The 18,730-nt window shown below is 38.9% G+C and overlaps 1 protein-coding gene across 1 annotated transcript in view; it reads left to right on the top strand.

The window, feature by feature from the left end:
* Nucleotides 1–429: 429 nt before the first annotated feature.
* LOC139461066 (protein ERGIC-53-like) overlaps nucleotides 430–18,730 on the top strand; it is a 38,275-nt gene continuing 19,974 nt past the window's right edge. Inside the window, exons 1-8 of the mRNA XM_071242582.1 lie at nucleotides 430–602; nucleotides 7,834–7,890; nucleotides 11,571–11,668; nucleotides 12,208–12,315; nucleotides 14,715–14,776; nucleotides 16,953–17,052; nucleotides 17,658–17,781; nucleotides 18,504–18,568. Of these exons, the coding sequence (XP_071098683.1) occupies nucleotides 440–602; nucleotides 7,834–7,890; nucleotides 11,571–11,668; nucleotides 12,208–12,315; nucleotides 14,715–14,776; nucleotides 16,953–17,052; nucleotides 17,658–17,781; nucleotides 18,504–18,568 (777 nt within the window). The 5' untranslated portion in view covers nucleotides 430–439. The remainder of the gene's footprint in view (nucleotides 603–7,833; nucleotides 7,891–11,570; nucleotides 11,669–12,207; nucleotides 12,316–14,714; nucleotides 14,777–16,952; nucleotides 17,053–17,657; nucleotides 17,782–18,503; nucleotides 18,569–18,730) is intronic.

An 18,730-nucleotide genomic window follows, 5' to 3' on the forward strand; every position in this document is an offset into this window, starting at 1 on the left:
ACTACATTTCAGCCTACTGGTGTCAAAGTTCGAATGGACCACATATCAAGTCATGCTTTTTCTATTTATTTATCTTATGTTAAGGATAATATATTTTAAATTGTAAATCATTTCGTTATTTCATCAGGATTCAATCTAGAAGTTTGGGTCCAATATTCCGTTTCTCAGCGACACAAACAATTTGTATTATGCTGTATGCGGCAAAATGGAAAGCTCCATTCGATGTCCCCGATCAAAACCTCCCGGAGCTACGCGTAAAATTTAAAAGGAAGACCGGCTGATTGATGGGTTGACAGATTGACAATGGGTAACTGTTCACGTGATCTTAATTGCATAATGACCATTATCCTTATAACGGCTGTCTCTCAGGCGAAAGTTAGAATTACTTCCTCCTAGTTCGGGAACACAGCTATAGAGGGAGCTGTATCAAACCTTCAAGATGGCTGTCACTGAAGCGATGTTCTCTGTTGTTGTTTTGTTAAGTTGTGTTTTAGTCGCTCAGGCAGTTTTACCAAAGAGGAAATTTGAATACAAGTTCAGTTTCAAAGGCCCCCATCTTGTGCAGCAAGATCAAAGCGTGCCTTTTTGGGAACATGGCGGAGGTAAGTTGTCAAATCTGGAGCGTATGCGGCACATTTTGGTTGGCCAAATTGTACACGTGTAGCTACCAGCAGTCCCATATGGTTTATTTACAATTGCGATTTTTTACTGATAGTGATTTAGGATTGTTTCCGATTCATCTCACATGGTTGTTTTGACATTATTCATCCGACCATCGCTCAAATAGAAGCGAGCGTTATGTTCATTTAGAAATAACATGTATAAAGTTGCACCGGTAGTATTGTAGGCTAACTTCAAATTCTAAACGTGGTGTGCCTAGTCCTTTTAAACCCTCTAGATCTTAAGTGATATTTATGTTTCACGTGTTTTGCCTTTGTAAGCAAACATGTTATGGTAGACTTATGTGATTGTAACTTATGTTAACATCAGTTCGGATTGAATGAATTATGTTTATTGATGAAATGAAACCTTGTTGGTTAGCTGGATAACAACATGCAAGCACTAACTGACAGAGAGCACATGATGAAGACATGTGACGTTTTATATATGTAAGTTATAATGTTTCAAATAATTCTATACATTTCGTAGCCTATATGTATTGATGGAAAGATAATACATTTATCAATAATATATTGCCGATGTTGTATATGACATGATCACAATGACATGTCAATAATCCAAAGTAAGTGACTATATTATGTGCTGGCAATGAACGCCCCTCGGAATCTAGGTACAATGATCCCCCTCAGAAATGCATGCTGGGAGAAGTCTGTACATCACGAAGTGAAAATCACATAGAACTGTTGTTTATATGGCTAGAAGAATAGTACGTCTCCATACCCCAGTGACATTTTTCAAAATGGAGATTTTTTTAAAGTTTTTATTTTCTTGAATTAGGATATATTTGAACATTGCGTTCATCATGTTCAGTGCAATAGTGTTAAACTAAGCATTGAAGATTTAAATGCCTCTTTGCATGTTTATCAGTCCTGTTAATGTTATCAGTGAAATACAAGTCACCTCTACATATAAAACGTTTTTTACTGTTGTATATCACTTTTAAGAATTGTTTTAGTCCAATTTACAATCACGTTACAAACCAACATTCAACGAAATTATTGGTTGCTAATACATAGATATGATTATTAATCTCTGCTTCTGTAGCATTTACATAATACATCAGCCTTCACAAACAATGTGCATGTTAAAGAATGTCACTGCCAGTACCAAGAGTAATTCAGTTGTAAATGTAGTTTCTTAAGCGTTTTGAAATGGAAAGATTGAATGAATCAAGGTTTTCCCATTCCCAGGTAGCTGCTCTTTTAGAAAACAGCTTATTAAAGAAATGACAACTCAAAACTGGATGGTGCTTCACTCAATAATCCGGACAGTGACTGGCGCCCACATGGATAGGGTGGTCAGACTCATTGACTTGGTTCAGGGATAAATCTAAGAGGGGCTTTTGCGTTTTTAACCCCTAAATTTTAAGAACGGCACTCAGTTTCAAAGTCAGTGAGGCATTTTAACATTCTGATGTATTGGCCAGTGTGGGAATGTCTCTGGAATATTTGAATTGTTAAGTTAACGAACCATTCCAGGAGTGAACATTATTGGTTATCTTGACATTGTACCTCAACAGTGTGGATTATTGCTCACAATAGGGATCTCTGCATTGCCTGGTCCAGACTTGATTACTTCCAACTGGAATATTGCACATGTGCTGCATTAAACAACAATTAACAGTTAAAATTAATTTCACAGAGAATCTACTGGGACATGCTATGGAAGCAGATGCTCTTGATTGGATGACTTGTGTCTCATTACATATTGCATGTTCAAGGTTAGGGTACTTGCAGTGTGTTTAAATCAAGCTGACTGAATGAGTAACCATGGTAACCATCATATACATTTACAGTAAACTACGGTTGAAACAAATTCAAAGGGACCACTGATCCGTGAAGAGCCGGGGTAGAATAGGTCTTCAGCAACCCATGCTTGCTGTAAAAGGCGACTATGCTTGTCGTAAGAGGCAACTAACAGGATCGGGTGGTCAGGCTCGCTGACTTGGTTGATGCATGTCATCGTATCCCAATTGCTTGGATCGGTGCTCATGATATCAATCACTGGATTGTCTGGTCCAGACTCGATTATGTATAGACCGCTGTCATATAGCTGGAATATTGCTGAGTGTGGTGTTAAATAACAAACCAACCAATCAAAATGACCACTATATTTGGATTGTGTGACCATAGTTCATTATAAGCATTTTGGTCAGAGATCTTTGATCAAGTCATGTGTTCAGATCGTGTTATTCACTCAAGTCATATTTTATAGACATAATATATCCACTTTAAAGGCTGTAGTCTAATCACTGTTTCACTGTTGTTAATTGGGGACAAGTTATTCCAGTTAATCACTTGCCTTCAATTGTTTATTGCCACTTTGAACAGCCGGGCGTGGCCACGGACATTTTGATAGGCTGATGACATGTGAGCAGCTCAGAGATTAACAGTTCATTATAAGCATTTAGATTGTCATGGACAGAGTACACACAGGACCACAAAGTGATTCCATTATACATGTTATACATCCATTATTTCGTTATGTGCATATATCGTGTTATCCGTGAATTTTATATGATAAGATATACAGCAAATGGTTTTGGCCCAAAAACAGTTTGTTGTATCTGTCAATTCATTATTAACATGTTCGTAACAAACATAGTTTACTGTATCCGTATGCATCAACGCACTGGTCCAGTAGTTTCCTATCTATTCAGAAGCACCCCACACATGTTACACACAGTGTCTCCTAAGGCAAGGAGGGGGCCTGATTGAATGGAACGTCGCTATATAAGTGCAATAATCTTGGACGCAACGTTAAACCCCATTTCACCTCACCTCACCTGATTGAATGGTGCAGGTAATGAAACCCATAAACAGCAGGGATTGTCTATATCGTCGGGCCCGAGTCTGTTGCAACTCTCAGTCCAACTAACTGCCAGCCAGCTTGCCCACGACTGGCAACATTATCTCCACCTGCCCGACTGTCAGATAATTTTAGTACTACTTACATATTCACTTTTATTCTGATTTATTATAGTCTTAATCGTCTGTCTCTCTTGCTGTCTGTATTTCATTTCTGAAGTAAAACTTGAAACCATGAACGATCCAAACTTGTGAGAGGCAGAAGTGGTGCCTTTTGCTATTGTGAGGGCTGGGGATTTTTTCATCGTCAGATGCAGTTTTTTGCATTATTTCAGTGGTCCCTCTGAATGCGGGCAGATATCTTTGAAGATGGGCAGGCATCACTTATGTGAAATGAACTTCTCAGTGGTAGAATAAATCCCTCATACCCCGCCATGAAGGTCAGGCTGTTAGTGTATTTCTGGGAGTCACAATAAATCCCTTACATTCCGCTTTAAAGCAAAAAGCTGCACGCCTTCGTCCGAGTCAAAAAAAGTCATGTGACATAGCACAAGTTAACCTGAGCTCAATCAAACAGCTGTTTTCTGTCAATTTTGAATTTGTTTTAATTCTTTACAATGTCATTAAAGCAGATTAAGATAAATTCATTGTAGCAGGATCCCTCGGGGTACATGGGTTTAAGCAGGAAGCATAAAACCCCATGTACCCCTCGCTATCCTGCTACAACTTATACCTCGCTGACAGGAGGACCAATAGTGATACTTAGTTTTCCCCACGAGGGCACAGGTGGCCCAGTCGTCTAAGCACCGCGAATCGCTGTACAGAGTTGCATCCCTTAGGCATGCCAGAAACCTTTGATTGTGGGTTTAAATCCCGGTTCGCCCCGATTATATTTCTAGGTTTGTCAGCACCATACCCATTCTCATGGGTTTCACCGAAGTGGTAAACGTCTGAGACCTGCATCACTTGGGGCTTTCCTCCCACATTAAGCTGACACGCTGCGATATAATTGGAATATTGTTAAAAGTGGCGTTAAACCCAACTCACTCACTAGTTTTCCATTCCTATTTTGAATGCATTGTCAAAATTCCAAACAGGAACTTTTTTTTACAAAAATCAAACATTTAATAATCAAAAATCCCCAAATTTACTGCTAAGAGCACTTCTAGACAAATCCCCATTTAGACCGTGAATGTCTGAGTAATAAGTTGGTGGGATTCACTAAATGAGCCAGAACGCATTGCAGTATTCACAGCTGGGACAAAGTTTCAGGTGGCATTGATTGACAGGTGTTGACTGATGTGTCTATATCAACAGCTGTTTCTTGTATTACCATGATAACTGGCTTACAGATGGGAATACTAGAACTTCAGTTATCTGGTGTATATTGTCCGTGTCACAGGGTCGATATATTGATGTGATTACATGTGTAAACTGTGAGGTTCATGTCAATGGTTTCGTAGCATTGCAGTCAGTATGATAATGATCTAGACATTACCATTCACAATTATATCAAAGACTTTGTATTCTCTAATATTCACAGATTCTAGATCCCAGGGGGGGAATGATCACGAGACCCAGATCTTAATAAATATTAGACCTGTGAATTCAGGGGTTGAAAATTTCACAAGCACTCTGGCCCCAGACCTTTTGCCAAAAATATCACCAGGTCCAAAATGGAATTTGTCTGGTTCCATTTATTTTGTTTCTTACATCCTAATTTTGTCTAAATCCTATGTTTAGACCACTGTGACCAATAAATACATCAGACTTCTCCGCATTCAAATGAAATTTATTGTCCGACTCTTCTGCTGATGTTTTGCCTATTTTACAAAGATAAACAGCAAGTAACCATGGTAACAGTATATTCCGAATAGAGACTGTTCCAAAGACTATCATTTTTTACAATAAGACCCAAACCATAGCTTTGTGCAATGTCAGAAAACGAAATAGGTTCATGGTTGGTCCATCAGAGTTTTCAATAAACAATTTGCTTGGTCCCTTTAATAGATTCACTGGTCCTGCATCTGGACCATGGACCGGAGGATGTTTCTACTCCTGGTATTGCCTGGAATTAAGTATTGCAATATATTGTGATGCTTCAGATCTGTGACCACCTGTGTGGTCTAGTCTTTGTCTAGTCTCAATATGACTGAAATACTGCCGACATGACTTCAAAGTTTAACTCATTGACTCACTTGCACAAAGTGATCTTAGCGCTACAACTATTGTAAGCCTATATTAAAGTATGGGAGTTACGATCATCTTAGCGCTAAGATCGCTTTGTGCAAGTAGGTCCTGGTGTATAGAACGTCTGCTTGGACAGCAGAAGGTCAGTGGTTCAATATTTTGAACTTCGTGATAATGGGGGGACATTGACTTCTTGTCTCAAAGATTGATTTCGGCCTTTTAGTTTTATCTTGACATGTTCATAAATTATGACATAGCACCATTCTTTTGAGTTGTGATTTACTTTCTCTGGTGAAAAGTTACTCATTTTGACTTGCATTACTCATTTTGACTTGCATTACTCATTTAGACTTGCAGTATTTATTTTGACATGCATTACTCATTTTGACATGCCTTACTCACTTCAGCAATCAAAGCTATGTCCAATAGGTGATTTATCTGCCTAGACAATAATCCCTGAATTGAACTTCCTTTTCTATAGTATAACCATGATAAGACACAACCTTCATATGCTCCGAAATGTCCCCCAGGCCTTGATGTCATAACTGAGATATTTATTGTTTTACAAGGTCTGGTGTTGAGATCTGACACTATGTCATGGCTGAGTGCCCCTGAGAGGGAAGGCTCAGCTTAATCCAGGCTAGGGGCTAGTGAAGTTAAGTCATTATCATTGTCAGTGTGGAATTGAGCACTGTTTTATGTTGTTGATAACCTTGAAGGATTTATTATGGCAAATTTGTCATGGATGACACCAGATAGAGAGCAGTAGGATGGGGATTGTCAGTTGTCAGTGATACAGGGCATTTCAAAGATTAACATCTGATTGTTTGATAGGCATGAAATTTACGAACCAACAATCAGTGAAATATTTAATTGGCAAGGAAATGTTTTGTACAGTTTGGTTGGTAGATCAATAATAGGAATGGAGGAAGGGGATTTGTTTTGAACTGTCCTGAAAATAATGGCCTTTCTTTTTAGATTAATGGCAGAGAATACTCAGGATGCATATTTGCAACTTAATATGTTTCAGAAAAATTAACCCCCCCCCCCCAAATACAATATTTTGTTGTTTTTCCTTGTATCACCAACCAAAACGAAAATAATTTTTCGGTCAAAATTGTAAGCATCCTGCAATTTAAAAAATAATAAATGTATTTTCAAATTAAATCATCTGACCGATGTTTACATCATGGTTTAAGTAAAGTATTCTTTGGAAATTTATTTACCTACCAGGGTTGATTCATTTGCAGGAGATCTGTAACCAGTATGATATAGAAAGTGTTGTTTTAATGTGCTGTATTGTATAGTCCATGATGTGTGTATAACAGTAACCATGGCAACTATAGCATGGTCAGGGAACAGACACACCCTGCAGCGGACCACACAGCATGCAGCCACAGTGTTAAAAAGCCTTTGTTGGACAATCTATCTGACCTGCAACTTCAGAAAAATATCTGTTTGCCCACCTGCCCCTGGCTGGTAACTTTTCTGTTGGTCTGCCTGAAATTATCCTCCACCTGCCCGACTGTCTTGCGAGATAACATAAACCAACTTACATATTTAGTTTTATTATAACTCCTTGTAGATTCTCAAGTACTTGTAAGCATTATTTCAACTGGAGGGGGCACGGGTGGCCCAGTCATCTAAGGCGCCGCGATTCGCTGTGCAGAGTTGCGTCCCTTGGGCACGCCAGAAACCTATGATTGTGGGTCCGAATGTGTGTATAGCATAAAACAACGCAACAATCAAACCGAGTCAATTAAGTTTTGAATAAAATGAGATGTAAGTACACAGCGGGAATCGATTACTTGAAAGAAAAGAAAAGTGTTAATTTGTTGCAGAGAACAATTTATACCTGGTCATGGAAAGAGAGATACCCGCAGATAGTCTCTGACAGTACGGAACATTTTATGACTTTTGAAAGAGGTGTTGGGTAGCCGAGTGGTTAAAGTGTTCACTCGTCACGCCGAAGACCAGGGTTCGATTCCCCACATGGGTACAAAGTGTGAAGCCCATGTCTGGTGTCCTCCAGCGTGATATTAGTGGAATATTGCTAAAAGTGGTGTAAAACCATACTCACTCTCTATATATGTCTGAACCAGAAGACAAACAAAATCTGATTATCATGAGTAAACTTTGTGAATTTGTATTTCAGCTGCGCTGGCTGGGGACGAGGGAATCAGGCTGACACCATCTTTGAGGAGCAAAAAAGGTAAGAGAGAATAATTGGTCGAGGGTACATACACAGGATGGATGAATTTCTTTGTTCAGAACAAATGTGAAAAGGAGCAATATTTTCCCATTAGGTTTTTCAGTGCATTTGTAGTACATGATGAAAAAGTTTCTTAAAAACGTTTGTCTCATTTAACAATTTTAACAACTTAATGGGCTTTGTTCCACATCCTCGTCACACAAAAGACCTGTGTTCGCTTCCCCACGTTGGTACAAGGTGTGGAGCTCATTTCAGAAAATGTAACTTAACGCCCAATTACAGAAGTATCCATAATTCCCCTTTGTTAATTATCCCCCGCCGCGCGAAAGCGCGAAGCGGGGGATATAGTATTCACGACCGTCCGTACGTCCGTCCGTACGTCCCACCTGTTTGTTGCCGCGATATCTCAAGAACTAAACACTGGATTGTCTTCATATTTGGAACTATGGTGTATATACAGACTCCGCAGACACCAGTCGGTTTTGGTGACCTTGACCCCATTTTCAAGGTCACAGCAGGCATATCTGCTTTTGGAGTTGGAAAACGGTGTTGCCGCAATATCTCAAGAACTAATCTCTGGAATGTCTTCATATTTGGAACTATGGTGTATATACAGACTCCGCAGACACCAGTCGGTTTTGGTGACCTTGAACCCATTTTCAAGGTCACAGCAGGCATATCTGCTTTTGGAGTTGGAAAACGGTGTTGCCGCAATATCTCAAGAACTAATCTCTGGATTGTCTTCATATTTGGAACTATGGTGTATATACAGACTCCGCAGACACCAGTTGGTTTTAGTGACCTTGACCCCATTTTCAAGGTCACAGCAGGCATATCTGCTTTTGGAGTTGGAAAACGGTGTTGCCGCAATATCTCAAGAACTAATCTCTGGAATGTCTTCATATTTGTAACTATGGTGTATATACAGACTCCGCAGACACCAGTCGGTTTTGGTGACCTTGACCCCATTTTCAAGGTCACAGCAGGCATATCTGCTTTTGGAGTTGGAAAACGGTGTTGCCGCAATATCTCAAGAACTAATCTCTGGATTGTCTTCATATTTGTAACTATGGTGTATATACAGACTCCGCAGACACCAGTCGGTTTTGGTCACCTTGATCCCATTTTCAAGGTCACAGCAGGCAAATCTGCTTTTGGAGTTAGAAAACAGTGTTGCCGCGATATCTCAAGAACTAATCGCTGGATTGTCTTCATATTTGGAACTATAGTGTATATACAGACACTGCATACACCTGTCAGATTTGGTGACCTTGACCCCATTTGCAAGGTCACAGCAGGCAAATCTGTTTTTGGAGTTGGAAAACGGTGTTGCCACAATATCTCAAGAACTAATCGCTGGATTGTCTTCATATTTGGTACTATGGTGTACAGGCGGGGGATATTTCGTCACTCTGTGACAAATACTTGTTTTCATTATTTTCAAGCTTTTTAATACAATGTTGCATTTGATTGATGTCCAGATTTTTAACATCCTGTTCAAATATACGAAATATGAATCCTACAATAAAACAAAATTTGAAATAGATATTTCTCACTCTTAAATGTTCTTTTGGTATTATGACTCCATAAACTATGTTTACATCTAACCATAAAGAAATATCAGTGACAGAGTCTTGAAATGTCTAAATGTCTGAGGACATGTGAAGATCCGGGGTAGAATAGGCCTTCAGGAACCCATGCTTGCCGTAAAAGGCGACTATGGTTGTCATAAGAGGCGACTAACGGGATAGGGTTGTCAGACATGCTGACTTGGTTGATGCATGTCATCGATCCAAATTGCGTGGATCGATGCTCATGATGTCAGTCACTGGATTGTCTGGTTCAGACTTGATTATTAACAGACCGCCGTCATGTAGCTGGAAATTGCTGAGTAGCGTAAAACAACAACAAACAAACTAAATGTCTGAGATTACATTTTTAGACTCAAAAAGGAGTTATTGTTAATTTTGATATGTTTGCTGTGGAATGTACCGCAGAATTGTGCATTTTACCACAGAATTTTCATAATTGGACTGCAGAATTCACCAGCGACTGGATATTGCTTGAATATTGCTAAATGTGGCATAAAACCAAACTCACTCACATTGTTCAACAAAGCGATCTTACCGGTATGATGACTGTAGTGTAACTCCCATACTTCTGTATTGAGTTAGATCAATCTTAGCGCTAAGTTTACATAGTGGAACAAACCCAGATGTTAACACAGTTATTGAACTCACCAAGTTGGTTGAAGTGTCTAAACAGTAACATTTACCCTGTAACCATTGTTACACCGCTATCACTGTTTTATTGAGTCAGATTTTATAATGATTAGTCTCATGTCATTGTGCTCTATAACACGGTTCGATCATTGCTCAGACTAACTGGAGTCATTGTAACATGTTGACCGATTGACAAAGTGCAAAGCAATGTAACTTCTAAGTGTCTATGGACTCGGCTTGCTCTCTACAGCAGGATCTGTGTGTGTGACCTTTGATACTATCAGTCTCTCACCATATGCTAGATTCCGCAAAAATGGCTGACTCCATAAGAATGATTGAATCCTATCAATATGGATAATAATTTCTGTGTGTGTCTGCATGTGGTTTCCTTTTTTCTTATTGTATAGCACAACACAAGTACCTAAAAATCAGAATCTGATTTTTCATGTTTGTTGTAAACACATATTCTTAAAATGTTGGAAATTAATAAATACAAGTAGATTGACATCACTAGATGCCATCATTAACCTATTAGTTAGGATTTCAAAATGACTTCTTCATAAGAAGACCTTGTAAATAATTTTGGTGTTTGGAACCAAGTTGGCAAACAGGTCTCACTAATACTATTGTTAAGGGGTCAAACTTGGGAGGCCCAGTCATTTAATCATCCCAGGCAAATTCTGCAGAAAAATTTTCAAAATTCTGTGGCTAAAATTACATTCTGAAGTTAGAACATAACCGTTTTTCCTTAAAACATTATTACACAATCATTTTTCGAAAACCTCGAATCCGTATCCCAAACAAAATAATTCCATGTTATGAACAGTTATCATTGGATAAGACATATAATTATGCAAATAAATATGTGTAGTGTCACTGATATTTGTTGATGATGATATGTAAACATAGTCCATGAAGTTATAATACCACTAGAACGTTTAAAAGCGGAAATTATATCTCTTCAATGTTTTATTGCATATTTTGTATATTTGAGTCACATGAAAAATGTTGGGGCTTCACAGGGTAGAACTCAACTCAAATGCTTTAATAGCACAGGAAAAGGTAAAAATGCTCTTGTAAAGTTAAAACAATGGGTAAGTTTGGAAATTTGTACTAGCCCACATGAATTTGTACTAGGGCAGGGCGAGTGGGCTGGCGTTAAGTTCTAACCCTGCTTCATTTGAGTGCAAAATTCTATAGAATAGCTTGAATCGCTGTATCACAGAAGTCGTAGGTGTGGATCTGATGTGCTGCAATTTATTGTGAGTGGGTTTCACTGAAGTGGTAAACATGCAACACTTTCCTCCAACATCAAACTGACACTCCGTGACATTACCGTTAACTGAAATACTGTTGACAGCGGGGATGAATCAAACTCACCTATTCACTTAATCAGACTCCTGTTAGGATGCTATTCCAGTTCAAATGTATCTTTCATTGTTTTTTGTCACTTTACAGGGTATGTGTGGACGAAGAACCCTTTTGAATATGAGAACTGGGAGATTGAGGTCGCTGTTCGCGTGTCTGGTCGAGGACGTATTGGCGCCGACGGCATGGTAGGAGTCCTTCCTTGGCAAATATCAGCTATAAACTGACTCTTTAAACAGTGTAAAACCCCACTTACCCATTCATTCTTATGTTTAATTAGATTTAGACCTCACTGTATCGTTTGCACATGCTTGAAAAGTCTTGAATTTGGTAATAAAGGGTGTAACTATTTGGTAAAATGTTTTGCAAAGGCCTGAAATTGAATCTGCCTTGTTATGTCAAAAGGCCTTGCATTAGACAGCCAGGCCTTAAAAAGGCTTTAATTGAAATGTGCCTTGATCATGTTGAAAGGCCTTTAAAAATGGTAAATGTCTTGGAAAGGTCTTGAATTTGGCAGCCATGGTAAACTGTTGAATTAAATGTATTATATATTATAGGGTAATTATTTTTCTGTGTGATAATGACTGATTTCATCATTTAGCAAGACATCTGTAACTTGATGATTAAAGGATACTGAAACACAAGTGTGTGGATTATTTTGACAGTGTCAAAGCCGAGCATTAAGCAAACTTGGCCATGTACATTATATATGTGTTGTGTGCTGTAGGCTATCTGGTACACCAAGAACAAGGGGGTGGAGGGAGACGTCTTCGGCAGCAATGACAAGTGGGACGGTCTCGGTATCTTCCTCGACTCCTTCGATAACGACGGACAGGTGAGTATATTAGCATTGTGTGAAACTAGCACTAACCCATGGCTATCAGTCTATGACTTTGGTCACTTGTCGAAGCAGGAGTGAAACCTTTTCAGCCGAGTGACATCAGCTAGTCATATTACAGTAGTAATGACCCAAATGGTACCACCACAGTATTGTACATCCTCGTTTATCCATTGTATTACATCCCCATTCTATAATGTCAAGTAGTCTGGATCCATTCGGCATCACACTAAAAGTCCACTCAAATTACAGTTTTTTATGCTGGCTCAAATACACCTGGAACATCCATGTCTTAGTACTCAGGAAAACATCTTTTCCAGCTACAACTTCATTTTTGACAGTGTTCTGATTTTATTTAATATATCGAGGGCTCTCTCGGATGTGGCCACACTTTTGAATGTTGAATGTACTGAATTTCTATTTAAAAGAGGTAATTTTATTGGTTCATTTAAAGCTCAAGAAAAAGGGAAAGTCTCTGCTATGATAGGAGGTCCTTAGCTGTTCCTTAACCATGTTAACCATGCTATTGTTGTGAATGGATCCGGGGTCATAACAGAATGGAGATATTATACACTGGATAATCAAGGATGGGACAACTAATATTTTCAAAGGTTTTGTGGAATAAAATGCCTGCTGGCTAATTAAACCTCAAATATAGAAGATAAACCATAAAGATATTTCTTTTGGTAATAATATTCATGTTTTTACTTCTATTTTAATGTAAATTAGCCATTTGACTGTTTATGTTCTACAAGACCATTGAAAATATTGATACTGTGGAATCTGTCCAAATGGGACTCAAATTTCTGTCTGGCACAAACAGTTCCTTAATAAATTATCATTACTCAAACTGTTCACAACTCTCTACTTCGGACCTTTTACAATTTGAACTTCGGACTAAAATTATGGTCCCAACAACCAGTTTACTACTGAAAAGAAGCTGTCTAAATCTGACTTGACCAGACCGGACCGGATGTTTCTCACTTTGAAGTAAGCCAAGTCACTGTCAGCTAGAACAAGAGATATTTCTTTTGGTTATAATATCCTGTTATTACATGTCGCAACATAAAACGAAGAGCTCCATGTAACATGTGGGGCCAGTTCAGTGTCATATCAAGGCAAGTACATAAATCTGACAACTTGTCTAATGAAAGTTTTGTTTGAATTTCAAATGCTGACGTTTTTGGTCAGAAAACATAGTTGTGTATTTCTCTGTTAACTCAGCTTCCTGCTTGTGACACAGGTTCTGATTGGCCCCTAGCACTCACAGCTTGTCTTTGTAACAAAAAAACAAATCTGCTCGTGGGTTTCACCGAAGTGGTAAACGTCTGAGACCTTCATCACTTCGGGCTTTCCTCCCTTATTAAGCTGACACGCCACGATATAACTGGAATATTGTTAAAAGCGGCGTTAAATCCAACGCACTAACTCACTCACTCACTGTAACAACAAATCAATGAAACATGTTTCATGAAGATTTAAGAAAATAAGAATGATGGATTCCAAACATCTGGGGTTTTTTTTTCAAAATTTGAAGCATTGTAATTGTGGGGCCTCAATTATATTCACTGAAATAAAGTTAAGGGTAACCTGATTCTTTCATATTACCCTAGTTAATCTGTTATGCCATGCCTTCACTTATTGTTATTGCTATATGTGATAATTCGCTGCTTCTACTTGGTCGAAAATGCTTCACTGCTGAATAATTTTGCTTGTCATCAGGCAGTGTTTGTGTCTGTATGACAGATGTCAGTCTCTTGTTTCTTCTCATAGATGTATGCTGATTAAACCATCTGTTTTACCTACGTGACACATCCACGCTTGATCAGCACAGTGTCAATATGGCAGTGTGCTGCAAAATTCCATAGTTACATGTTTGACATAGAAGACTGGAACATAGTTACATGTTTGACATAGAAGACTGGAACATAGTTACATGTTTGACGTGGAAGACTGGAACATAGTTACATGTTTGATGTAGAAAACTGGAACATAGTTACATGTTTGACGTGGAAGACAGGAACAAAGTTACATGTTTGACGTGGAAGACTGAAACATAGTTACATGTTTGACATGGAAGACAGGAACAAGTTACATGTTTGACGTGGAAGACAGTAACATAGTTACATGTTTGACGTGGAAGACTGGAACATAGTTACATGTTTGATGTGGAAGACAGGAACATAGTACCATGTTTGACGTGGAAGACTGGAACACAGTTACATGTTTGACGTGGAAGACAGGAACAAAGTTACATGTTTGATGTAGAAGACTGGAACGTAGTTACATGTTTGACAAGGAAGACTGGAACATAGCTACATGTTTGATGTAGAAGACTGGAACATAGTTACATGTTTGATGTGTAATAGCTAATTCAATGTATTATTTCATTTCAGCAAAACAACCCTTATATCATGGCAGTGACAAACGATGGAACGCTTTTATTCGAGCATGCAAAGTAAGTGTTATAACCATTTATAAACCCATGGAGATATTGTGAAGGACTTGACAGTAGACCCAGTATTTAGTGTATGTCTGTATGAGTTGACATACGACAGGGTCACCTCATCTTGAGAAATGCAAGAAATTCTGCAGGTGTTAACTGGCCAGTACATCAACCATTCTGAAGCATTATTTGCAAACAATAGCCAATAACACTCAATAGCCTATAACCCTCAAGCTTACTCAGCTCTGTTTGCCGTATTCCACAAGAGAAGTTTCTGCTCCAGTGAACCACACCACAGGTGTAGGCTCATCACGTGACCAAACTTTTCTTTTGCTTGCAAACAAATGCACTTATTCTGGTGGGCCTAATGCAAGCATTTCAGTGTGCCTTACTTATTGTTAATTATATAGATATGCTACCTTGACTGTGACTATGAGGTGCATGACATGTAACTTCACACAGCAAAGTGGTGCAATGACGCTGCAATGCTAGCTCTCTGTAGGGCTTTGATGACAGCACATGGAGCTCTACCACCAATGTAAAGAAAGTAAAAATATGCAACTGAAAAGAATTTTTCACGTTTTAGTATATTTTCTCAATAAAAGGTAAACATCTTGCGTGGATTGGGTAAAATGTGATAATGTGGCGGAGGTTCTGGACTTGGTGCAAGAAACTATGGGTAGGAAACTGTTCTGCAACGTGATTGGTCTCATTGGATGGCGACATGTATATTGTAATCTGGGCTTTGATAGACAACAGCTTCTGATCCAATGAAGCCGGAAATTAGTATTCTGTAACTCATCCGTAAGAAAAACACACAAGCTTTCACGGATCCCGGTTAGCCCCGATTATGTTTCTAGGTTTGTCAGCACCATACCCGTGCTTGTGGGTTTCACCGAAATGGAAAACATCTGAGACTCGCATCACCTCGGGCTTTCCTCCCACATTAAGCTGACACGCCGCGATATAACTGGAATACTGTAAAAAGCGGCGTTAAACCCAACTCACTCACTCACTCACTCTCTTCAATTTGCCTCTAATAGAAACATGAATGAAGCCAGTTATTCTGCGCTCAGGCTGTCACCTTCGCTGTGCGGAGCTCGATTGTTTTGGTTTGAGAATTGAATCATGCATGAACTTAAGGTGGGATGTGACACTCAGAAATGATTTCATGCATGATCTAAAAACACCCAGAACTGTCGAGGTACTTGCCCTTTAACTGTTCCAAACTCAACTTTTGTGTTTTCTCAAATGAACACATCTTCCTGAGGCAAGGGAGTTAACTGACTGTTAAAGTCCATTTTCCACCCTTCCCAAACTAGGCTGGAATTTCATGGCTCAATCGAAGGGCCACCAGTGGCTATTACAAGTTATGTCAATCAGATTCCACTTCTCACATCACTTGCATTTGCTAAAAACAAAATGGCAACGCCCAGTCAAGACCATCTGATCGATAATCAAGATTTATATCGTAATTAATGGGGTATTACCTCACAAAGTGCAAAAACCACTTGAGCAAGTTAATAAAACATGAAAAAATATTGAAAATATTGAAAATATTTGTTGACACCCAGTCAATGGTACACATGCTTTGCAAATCCTGCAATCAACCAAAATCGGTTCGGCAATTCCCAGGGTGTTTAGGAACCGGATGTCGATTCAGCTATGCATTTTTGATTGGACTATGCATAGACACGTTAGGCCAGTAAAAATATGACTAGCCTAGTTCGGCAAGGGTTGAAACTGGTCTTTTATAGTCAGTTAACTCCTTTGCTTCGGGAAGATGAAATATATCTGTCCTTACAAGTTCCAATGTCTCAGGTTCAGATATGATCAGTTTTACTTGAAAATGTAGGACTTGTCACTTGGTGACCTGGGTGAGAATTGGTCCCCAGAAACCAATACTTGTCATATGACGTGACAACGTGTACCGGTTGATTGCATGTCATCGTACCCTGACAGGAATTGGACCTTACTCATTATATCAGTCACTGGACTGTCTGGTCCATATTTGGTTATTCACAGGCCATTCTCATATAGCGGGAATATTGCTGAGTGTGGCATTCAACAGAGAACACACATCTAGGAACGAGATAGTTTGTAGCAAAAGTTGTTCTGATGTTCTGCCAGGACAAGAATTTAGGAATTTGGGAATTAGGGAATTTCAGGCTCTGCTTCTTTGTTTCAGTGATGGTCAGTCTCAGATGTTGGGTGGCTGTTTGAGAGATTTCAGAAACAAACCGTTCCCTGTGCGTCTCCGGATAGAGTACTACAACAAGGCCATCACAGTGAGTAGCGGGATGAATCTGACTAGTGGATGCAGATGCTGCATCAGGGGGTAATTAGGAGACAAACCAATTCAACAAAAGTCCTGGGTAGCTGGGGACTATTGTATTTAATTCTGCCTTATGCAAATAAGGCAAGACCAGATTTTGTTCTTGTATTACAGATCCACCGAACTGGTTTTTCCCTGATTTTGATAAATGATATTTTTTTTATAATTTCCCAAGAACACTGAAAAATTGTTCAATTTCTCAATTGATTGTATCATAGTGAAAGATGCGATTTAATGAGATAGCATACAAAGTAAAGTATGTGTCCTACTAATTCCTAGAGGTGAAGGACCTGTTCGATGAAAGCATCTGAAACTTTGACATAACAAACTCTTTGGCACATCAGAAATGAATTGTTTTATTGTTTTATTCCTAGTTTGTTACTCACGATCATGTTTTTGGGAAACGTTTCTGTATCAGGTTGTGTTTGCTTCTAACAAAAAAACCTGAAAAGAAGAAAAGTAAGTACTTGATAATGGCTAAGTCTGTTTTAATTCTGAAATAATGTAGAGTTGTATTTTTGTATTCATGGCTAATCAATGGTATGTGTTGTGTTGTAGGTGTTCGTCAACAACGGTCTCACCCAGAGCGCCAATGAGTTTGAGATGTGTATGAGGGTAGAGAACATCAACCTGCCGAAGAACGGATACCTGGGAGTGTCTGCCGCAACAGGGGGTCTTGCCGGTGAGTAATGCAGTATAGTGTTTCTTTGAGTGATATTTACTGTCTTGCAGTTACTTTCAAAGGAGATATATATATGTATATGTGGTTTTCATTCTTAGCGAGCAAATTGTCACCATAGTCATTACAAATTAAAAGGGGGGCATGGGTGGAAGTCTAGTAAAAGTTTGCTCGGTCTATAATCTGCTGTATGACCAAAGTTCGGGTTTGTAGACTCAATAGGTTTTGACACAGACTGAGAGTGGGTGTAGTTTGAATACAAATCTTTTCAATTTCAACTGATCTGAAGGAATGGTAGTTTGTTAGAATTCCCAAAAAGAATACGGGTGCTTTCTGAGATGAGGATTGACAAATACTTCGGGAGTCATTAGCTTCATCCGTGATTGTTATGAATTCAGTTTAAGTATGGTCCTTTAAGGTTTTAAGTGTTATTTTTAAGTTAAATGTATCAAAACGTACTTTGAAATATACAAAATTCTTGCTCTTTATTTTCATTGACCAAGAATTCATGAAGCAAGTTATTAAGTAATTTATGTAAAGACTGAAATGTGTTCTGTAACTCAATGGGAAATAGATGTTTAACCATCAGTTTTTGTATGTGTATAAGCATTGAATTTGAATATTCAATATGACATCTTGTTATGATTGAGTTAAAGGTCAGTTGAGGTAGAGTGTTTTTGTGATGACAATGATGTTGATGTACAATGATGTTGATGATGTTGCAGATGACCACGATTGCCTGTCGTTCCTGACCCACTCCCTACTCCCTCCCGCGGAAGAAGGCGCTGCCGTGAGTACTTATGATTTCTTGACCTGAACATTGTTTCATCATGGACAGAGTTGTTTCCCTTAGCTGTCTTAGGATCTACTTCTGGCAGCTTGGATTATATACCCATCAGCTCATTTCAAGTGTGGTCATGTGATAGGCTGCCAGGTCAAGCTGATGTGACTG

This window comes from Haliotis cracherodii, unplaced genomic scaffold, assembly GCF_022045235.1.
Source record: "Haliotis cracherodii isolate W230 unplaced genomic scaffold, xgHalCrac1.p SCAF_14, whole genome shotgun sequence".
Lineage (NCBI taxonomy): Eukaryota > Metazoa > Mollusca > Gastropoda > Lepetellida > Haliotidae > Haliotis > Haliotis cracherodii.